We start from the raw sequence: 9,640 nt of genomic DNA on the forward strand, positions 1-9,640 counted from the left end.
CACCCGTGTATCCTTTGTATGCATGCAAACTTAAAACCATTATTTTACGCTATCGATGCAAGTTGTGAAGCGTAATTGTATGTATATAACTGGCATATATGTATAGCTGTGATGGTCTGTCTGTATAAACAGGATACACATGTTGTCAGTCTGTATAACCCAGATACTCAAAATGTCCTGCATGCATACCTAAGATACCGACAGTTGCCTCTTTTTTATGTCACGGCCACTCAAAGTGTATCTGTATGTATCACTAACCTGACCTGTATGTTTAAACTTATTACTTACCTAGGAGTGACTGTCTACCTGGTTTTTATGTATATCAAGGATATCCGTTTTGGCTTTAATATATAGCCAGGTAGCCTGTATGTATACAATGGTTTCACGAGGGGCCTGTTTGTACCCCTTTAGGATACCCATGGTTTTCTGTATTATAAAACCCAGGAAGACCTATATACCCAGTTTACCCAGAGTGGTCTTTATGTATACGAAGTTTAAAAAAAAGCAGTACCCGGGTTTTAAATAGTGGTCTGTTTTTATGCCAAGATGACCTGACAGTAAAACAAGGATAACGAGATAGACCTGCCTTTATCCCTTTAGGGTACACCGGTGGCATGTATTTTTACCAGGACATTTATAGTGGTGACATTAAGTAAACGGTCAGGTTTTTGTACACCCAGGATACTTAATGGGGCCTTAACTAGGATGCACTCAGGTGACCTGTCTATATACCAGGCATACTCAACGAAATTACGGGCCCTTTGTGTATAGCAACGATGGCCTGTTTTGTTACCAGTTTTTTACCAGAAAGGCTTATTATGTAAAACCGGGATATCCATAATGGGCCAGTATATATAGCCACGATGACATGCTTGTATATCCAGGCTACACAGAGTGGCATGGCTTTTATGTAGGTACATAGGTAACCTGTCTGTATACCAATGCCATCCAAGGTGACCTGAATGTATACCCGTGATGGGGTGTCTATATTACCCAGGATCCCCAAGAATGGTGTGTATGTAAATCGAAGATACCCTTAGTAGCCTTTTATACAACTGTAAAGCCAGGATGACATGCATGTATACACGAATATCGGAGATGCAAGGAAAACCCGGTTTGCACTTCTGTATGTCCGAATACCCAGAAATTGCCTGTCTGTGTATTCAGTATACCGAAATTGCCCAGTTTGTATACATGTGTCGCCAATATGACCTGTCTGTATGCACAGGAATACCCCAGAATAGGCCTTTCTGTTTACCCATGACCTGTATTCATTGCCAAGGTACCCAAAGTGGACTGTATTTATGGCCAGGGTGGCTTTTACATGTATGCACAAAACACAAAGAGTGAATGATTGTATAACAAAGATCTTATAGTGGAATGTACATGTTGTTTTACCGAGGATATTTTTTCCTGTATAACTAGGATACCATTTTTTTCTGTCTCTTTTCAAGGCTACTATTGTTGTCTATATGTATAGCCGGTTTTCTGTATGTTTAGAAAGTAGGGCCAGTCTGCATACACGGGATACCCGAGTTTGCATGTCTTTTATACGCTCGATACGATAGTGGCATCAATTTTTTAGTCGGAGGGGTGTCTGTAAACAAATGATCCCAAAAATGGTCTGACTATATATCACGTCTACACAGTTTGCCTGTTTGTACCCTAAGAATATCCATAGTTGCATGTTGAAAAGCCAGTTTGCCTGCCGATATGCCAAGATACATATTTGCCTTCTCTATGCCTAGATACGTTTATGGCCAAGCGTTTTTCCAAGTTTTACTATTGTTACCAATTTAGGCTATCCTATCTGTAAACCCAATATATGTTTTAAATAATATTCGTTTAATTATCCGTCAAAATACTTCAAAACCTTCATAAAACTTTTGTACATTCCCCAGTAAATTAGAAAAATGAACTACTGACTTCTTGACTTTATTGTGAAAGGGGCTGTCTTATTGGTTGTCTGGTGGTGTCAACCTGATTTAAAATAGTTATGTTTTTCAATCACAATCTGTGCTAAACTACATAAAACACTATGTAACTCTATAATGTATGCAAAGAAACCTTAACCATTTTGACATTGGCAGCCATTTTGAAAAAAATGAGCGCCATTTTTGGTTATCTGAGGATCCCTTCATGGCGTATGGTCTTATAATCAATTGTATTTATCAATCTTAATATTGCAATAAATTATATTAAAAATTATGTAAACGCTCATATATATGCATATTTTTGAACATACTTCCCTTTGTGGTTGTTTTGGTCACCATTTTAAAAAAAATGGCAGCCATATTGGCTGTGTGACATAGGTTCACAGTTTGAAATAGCCGACAGATATGAACCCAATACAAAAGAATTGCCTTGCTTTTGTGAAAAAAAATTTCACAATTATGCTAAAGATAACTGTTGGTCAGAAGTCAACTAAACCCACCCACTTCTAGCAGTATCTACACATAAAACACTTTTGATGGCGATATAAACGTTGCGTTTATCAGAAATGGTATTCACATATCATTTGTTACCTTTTGTTTTTCAAATCATAAAAATTTTAAATTTATAAAACAATAAATATTTTTACAGCTGTACATACATGACAATTTTTATCGTAATTTTGTACGATTTTGTCATTTTCATTAATATTAGTTAATATGCAAATGAGCTAATTGCATATAGTGATTTATTGTCATAGTTAAATACATTGGCTTCAATTAAATACCATTTTTGCTCACTTAATTTCAGCAAAATGGCGATTATATGATGCCAAATATAAGCGAAATTAGTAAAACAACTGCACTTAATGACCTTTGACCTAATTTCTTGACCTTAATTTGAACTTAGAATTGTGACTACCGGCATCAATGAACTACTTATATCATATATTTCACATATAACACATAAAACTTACATCTTCACGAAATGCCTACGTAGGTGTTTTCCAGCCGCATATATGAAAATAATTGGTAAACTAGTATATGTCTTAGTTCTAAATAGGCAATGCAACATTTAGCGTTGGTTTTGTTTGTTTGTTTGTTTTGGGTTTAACGCCATTTTTCAGCAGTATTTCAGTTATGCAACGGTGTGCAGTTAACCTAACCAGTGTTCCTGGATTCTGTACCAGTACAAACCTGTTCTCCGCAAGTAACTGCCAACTTCCCCACATGAATCAGAGGTGGAGGACGAATGATTTCAGACACAACGTCGTTAATCAAATAGTCAAGGAGAACATACGCCCCGCCCGAGGATCGAACTCACGACCCCGCGATCCGTAGACCAACGCTCTTACCTACTGAGCTAAACGGGCGTGTATCTATATAGCGTTGGTGTTGCGACATATAACGGTGGTAAAATTCTGACGACATTTAGCGGTAAAGGTGCGACATAATTATAGCGGCTGATGATTCTGCAACATTTAGCGGTGATTGCGATATTAATTAACTTTGTGATATTGAACGGCAGCTGCGAATTTAGCGGTAGTGCGACGACTATTAACTGTGCCACACACATCAATAAATATCATCATTTTCCTGGCATGTAAGAAGTAAATTGATACTGTAAGATTTTGTTCACTGTTAAAAATGCCCTTTTCTGTTCTCATTTTCAAATCTAGACCAAATAAATTATTATTTCTAAATTTGAAAAGTTCTTTCTGACGTGGTGACGTCATTATTCTTACGTCAACAGTAAAGTAACGTCAGCGCCTCAACGTTAGATGAGCGCTAGCAACGATTGAATCTAGCAGTAAACAAAAACTCGCAGACAATGTTTCGGAATTTTTACGAAGAACAGAACATGGCAGATCCTAGAGACAGTTGGTATAAACCGAACCTGCTTTACAATATTCATTACAGTAAGTAACTTTTTAAATATTCACATAAATCTGAGCAAATCTGCTTATTTTGAATTAGCATCATCTACTTTCAGTACAGAATTAACAGAAATACAGAAAAGGATAGATGTTTACTACTGAATAATAATAATAATAATAATAATAATAATGATAATGACAATGATGATGATGATTATGATGATGATGATGATGATGATGATGATTATTATTATATAATGATTATAACTTACTTGAACGGGGATAACAGATTTTACTGTAACCAGTGTTTCTTTATGTCCTATAAAATGATGATCTGACAATGCAACATAGGACATGAATAAAAAACAAACTAATACTTAATGCCATTAACAATAATTTTTATTATGGAACGAACTTAATTTCTAGGCAACAACAAAAGCTAAAAGTATATACAAGTGGTTAGAGAATAATTTTATAAAATAAAATTAGCTTGTAATCAGCGCACAAAAACCCGATAAACTAGTTTACATTCAAAAGCAACACTGTCGTAATTATTTCTGCATGAAAATAAATATTGTAATAACAGATGTTGAGAGAACTTACCTACAAATGGTATAAAAATGTGAACACTTCAAAGACGTTAATACTTGGTGATAAGACATGAAGACGAAAATAATAATGAAATTAAATAGTAATAACAAATATTAGATTTGAATACATAATAATGTACACATCTGATTAGAAATACAGCAAAATATTGTTGCTTGACTAAGAAAAGACAGATAACAGTATTTTACTTATTAGACTGAAACTGAATAATTTTTCGGAGAGAAGAATTAAATTAATTCGGTCGCATTTATCTAAGAGAAAACAAAAGATCGAAGTTGGTATCACTTCAGATTTGCACCAATGACAATTTCTTCTTGTGTTCTTCAATGTTAAATTCTCCATCCCTGGTATTTTATTACGTATATTAATGATATACTATATCTGAAAATAATGTAATTATTGACTTATTACGCTTATACGTATCATATTATGATATCACAAATGTTCAAATTACAATATGTTGTCCATTAAAAGTAAAATGTAGGATACAATGTACAAAACACAAGCACGTGATGGATCATTATCTTACATATCTGATATTATAAAAAAATTCCAGCAAAAGACATGACATTAGACCAGTTGTACATAATGATATTGAATATACATAAATACTGCACATAGCATATACAATCTTTAATATATATAGTTACGCTCTGAATAAGCTGGTAGTCTATAATTGTTTAATATTTTCTGTGTGGATTTATTCCGACTAGACATTGCAAATATAGTTATTTCTCAACAACATGCATGCATTTTATTCGCAACTCAGCGTAAATGAAGAAATTAATGGGAAGAAAGTCTACTTTTTTCAAGACTTAGAAGTCTAATGTTCTAGAGGTCTGTAGATTCGTTTTAGCAGATAAACTTGACCTGGACATGAAATACATGTATATTGCATCATATTCTACCTTTTAATTTCAGGACCACCGAAGCCGCCTACACCACCAAAGATGATGGTTGTTACCAGGGAGTTCAACCCTAGCGTATGTACATGCGGTGAACACGATTGTGCCCCACACTACAGGATGGAGAGGGAAGTTCTTTGGTCAAATAAAAAATTCAGAAATGAGGCAGATAGAGAGCTAAAGAAAATGATCCAAGCTAAGACGGATGCCAAGCCACAAAGGGAAAGCTTCGTAGACGTAGATGATGACAAAAGTGAAACCGAGGAGGAAGAGGATGGTGCTAATGGTGAAGATGGCGAAGAATGGAAAGGCGATGAATACGCTGAAGTTAGCTTTGGAGATATTAAAGAAGCTAATATTCTTGTCAATGTAGCAAAATCCGATGCAGACAATTTGCCTATAAACGACGACCTTACAAAGCAAGACAAAACGGAAGCTGGTGTGTTACACGTAATTAGTGATACTTCCATTAGAAAGGAGGAGGATTACGAAGACTTTGGTTCATCTTTTGGCATAATGAGTGTTTACTGTGGCAGTGACCTGCATACATGGTAACTAAATTGTATTATCAATACTTTTTTATTATTAAAGCTTTGTTTAAATCTGATTTTTTTGCTCCATTTGTTTTTTATTAATCTAGGGTACGTACATCTAAGGTGACCTAAATAGAATATCTATTTATCAAGGAAAAATGTTGTATTTTATGAAATATTTGTGTTATATTTAGTTTTACGCAAGCTAGATTACTAATTAACTGTTTGCACATAGACGTATATTTATTGTAACTTTCTTCTTTGTTACAGGAGCTGGAAGAGTGACTCCATTGTGACCTAGTGGAGCAAACAGTTTTGAAATGCTACAGAACATAATTTATTAAAATATTTTGTTTAACATTTTTCGTTAAAATAAACGTTCTTATTTTCTGAAGCTGACCTTTTTTTATTTATCTGACCTATTTATTGATCAAGCCCGATGACTCTTATAGAAGAAAAATACTCATCTAAAGTATTTTGGTAGTTCATCGCCAACAGCGTCATTAAATTCCTTAAACGCATTAATCATTGATATCTTCTATATCTATTGATTTAAGGGAGGAACATCTATCAATTGTTGGCTATTTTTCTTTTACATAGCTAAAAGAACAATAGAGAATATCCAAACAAAAGAGTAGCCATATAAATACCCATATGTAGGAACTTCCGTCTGTCCGTCCGTCACACTTCTTGTCCAAAGAATAACTCAAAAAGTATTGAAGATACCAAGTTGTAACTTTATACAATAATAGAGCTCCTTGAGAGAAAGTCAGTGATAATAAACCATAACAAATGTGGTCCCATTTTAAAATTATTTCCCTTTTTCGAAAACCTTGTCCAGTGCATAACTGGAATACTATCGGTATGGCGACAATTATGCCATTCATAAAGTTGAACCCGGATGTTTGTAAAGGTTTGAAGTTTATCAGGCTGTCGGCATAAATTGGCATAAATGGTGGCGATCTGAGAAATCCAAGATGTCGTCCAAGATGGCAGCCACAAAAGTAATGATGACTACAATGTTTAAACATACCATCATGTCTACATTTTCATATAAGTTTTAATTATTTTTGTTTGATATTTTACTACGATATGTCAGATTTTATGAAAATCTTCTCAACATAAATTGCCTAAAATTATTATGCAGATTAAAGGTCATAAGGTCAAATAATCATAAAACTCAAATATCGGATAGATAAAAGTATATAATTATTTAGCATATGATTTCAGGACAATTTTCAGATTTCAAAAGTATTTATGCAAAAACATGTCCTTAGTTTGTTCTCGGTGAACAGTACTCACAGTACTTTGAACACTACTCAGTGAGCAGTACTCGAAGTACCGTGAATGCTAAACCGTGAGCAGTACTCACGGTGAAATGAACACTACTCAGTGAGCAGTACTAACAGTGTCGTGAACACTACTCAGTGAGTAGTAATCACGGAAATGTGAACACTTCTCAGTGAGCAGTACTCACAGTGCCATGAACACTACTCAGTGAGCAAAACTCACGGTGCCGTGAACACTACTCAGTGAGCAAACCTCACGGTGCCGTGAACACTACTCAGTGAGCAGTACTCATATTGTCGTGAACACTACTCAGAGAGCGGTACTCACTGTACCGTGAACACTACTCAGCGAGCAGTACTCACAGTGCCGTGAACACTACTCAGTGAGCAGTACTCACCTGGCGGTGATCTCTACTCAGTGAGCAGTACTCACGGCGCCATGAACACCACTCAGTGAGCCATACTCACAGTACATACTCGGTGAGCAGTTCTCATGGTAATGTGAACACTACTCAGTGAGCAGTACTCACAGTGCCGTGAACACTACTCGGTGAGCAGTACTCACTAGGCCGTGAACACTATTCAGTGAGCAGTACTCAGGGTAATGTGAACAATTCTCGATGAGCAGTACTCACGGCGCCGTGAAGACTACTCAGTGAGCAGTACTCACGGTGCCATGAACACTACTCATTGAGCAGTACTCACAGTACCGTGAATACTGTTCAGTGAGCAGTACTCACAGTACCGTGAATACTATTCAGTGAGCAGTACTCACGGTATTGTGAACTCTACTCTGTGAGTAGTTATCACAGTGCCGTGAACACTACTCCGTGAGCAGTACTCAGGGTAATGTGAACACTACTCAGTGAGCAGTACTCACAGTTCCTTGAATTCTGCTCAGTGAGCAGTACTCATGGTGCCATGAACACTCCTTAGTGAGCAATATTCACGGCGCCATGAACACTACTCAGTGAGCAGTACTCACAGTGCCGTGAACACCACTCAGTAAGCAGTACTCACGGTGCCGTGAACACTACTATGTGATGAATGTTCTGTGAAAAGTACTGAGAGCTGTGATCACTTCACACTGATCATTAGCTATGATCACTGAGAAATTGCAACCCCAGCACACTTCGACCACATGCACGCATCACAGGAACATATTTTTGCCAGCCTACCATATCCGCTTTTGGTATAGGTTATCAGTCAACTATTTAACAAGGGATTTGAAGAAAAAGTTTATATATGACATCTTTCTTACGTTTTAGCAGGGTAATTGTGTCAATTTGTTTTCAGTTTTGACAATTTAAACCGAATATGATTATATATTTTTTTTTGGAAAATACGACGTTTATTTTTAATAAAAAAAAATTGTAAAACTGAAAAAACCTGTAAAGCTGAATTATTAGTCTGTTGATTATTTCAGTGACATCGTCGAAACGTTTTAAAAACGTTTTATAATGTTCTATCAAGGTGCATATACAGTCAAACCTGTCTATAAAGACCACCCTTGGGAGAGCTAAAATATGGTCTTTATTTGGAGGTGGTCTTTATTCACAGGTTAAAATATACTGTAAATGTTAAAATGGGAAACAAACCATGTGGTCTTTAGAGCCAGGTGGTCTCTGTTCAGAGTGGTTTTTAACACAGGTTTGACTGTATTTCAAGTTATGCAAAGAAATACCCTATTTTCGTATGCAAATCTTTGCTTGAGGCAATATGCGCACAATAAGTGAAAAGCATTGAAAACATGTCTATGGGTAATACGACATTATCCGTGTCCATGATAACAAGTAATAGAAAGAGTAGGGGTTCACGAGAATAACGTCATTAAGCGTTGGTACTATCACGTGACAAGCGTACTCTAACTGAAATAGAGAACGGTTTAGAAAGTTCAACATATCCCTACAGTATTGTTCTCTAACTTAGTTAGAGTACGGCTTATAGCCACGCCTCTTCCTCAGTTGAAGAATATTAGAGATAGAACTGCATGGCATCAGGCTTTTATACGTCACACAAAGCGATTTCAATATGCATTAGAAGCGTAAAGTTCTTATACTCACGTTGGTTTATTGGCAGGTGCGTTCTTCACGATTCGCCAAAAATTCAGTAAGAACCCGGTTCTTATTTCGTAATTATTAACTGACAGGTTAATTAGGAAGGTCATGATAGGACCACAATCAAGTGATAAAGGCAATTTATTTATCAGACTCATTTATAGTGGTGTACTTTACAGAAGTGCAGTGACCTACTGATATTATGAAGTATGAAAATATTTACCTCTCAAGACACAAATTTGTTTGACAACAGCAATTTCATGGTTAATTAGGAAGGTCAGATTTCTTCACAGATTTTGCCAGTAAGTAGGTAAGTACGGAATCCTGTTATTAAATCTCGCATGTATATATGTTTTTGGACAAGTCGCGTGTTGGCGAGGCGACAATTTAAGTGGCACGAATAGGATTCCGTAGGTAAGACTTTTTTCGCCCGGTTATC

The 9,640-nt window shown here is 36.1% G+C and overlaps 1 protein-coding gene across 1 annotated transcript; it reads left to right on the forward strand.

Annotated features, from left to right (window-relative positions):
• Positions 1-3,729: 3,729 nt before the first annotated feature.
• LOC123547097 (uncharacterized) lies at positions 3,730-6,249 on the forward strand. The gene is made up of 3 exons (XM_045333905.2): positions 3,730-3,850; positions 5,339-5,873; positions 6,126-6,249. The coding sequence occupies exons 1-3, from the start codon at positions 3,763-3,765 to the stop codon at positions 6,154-6,156; spliced, it is 654 nt and encodes a 217-aa protein (XP_045189840.1). The 5' UTR covers positions 3,730-3,762; the 3' UTR covers positions 6,157-6,249.
• The last annotated feature ends 3,391 nt before the right edge of the window (positions 6,250-9,640 follow it).

Source organism: Mercenaria mercenaria, chromosome 9, assembly GCF_021730395.1.
Source record: "Mercenaria mercenaria strain notata chromosome 9, MADL_Memer_1, whole genome shotgun sequence".
NCBI classification, from domain to species: domain Eukaryota; kingdom Metazoa; phylum Mollusca; class Bivalvia; order Venerida; family Veneridae; genus Mercenaria; species Mercenaria mercenaria.

Excerpts from the sequence above, each read along its gene's own strand:
- LOC123547097 (XM_045333905.2), top strand. The coding sequence starts at position 3,763 with ATGTTTCGGAATTTTTACGAAGAACAGAACATGGCAGATCCTAGAGAC. Across the intron at positions 3,851-5,338 it reads GCTTTACAATATTCATTACA|GACCACCGAAGCCGCCTACA; the intron begins GTAAGTAACTTT and ends TTTTAATTTCAG. Across the intron at positions 5,874-6,125 it reads GGCAGTGACCTGCATACATG|GAGCTGGAAGAGTGACTCCA; the intron begins GTAACTAAATTG and ends TCTTTGTTACAG.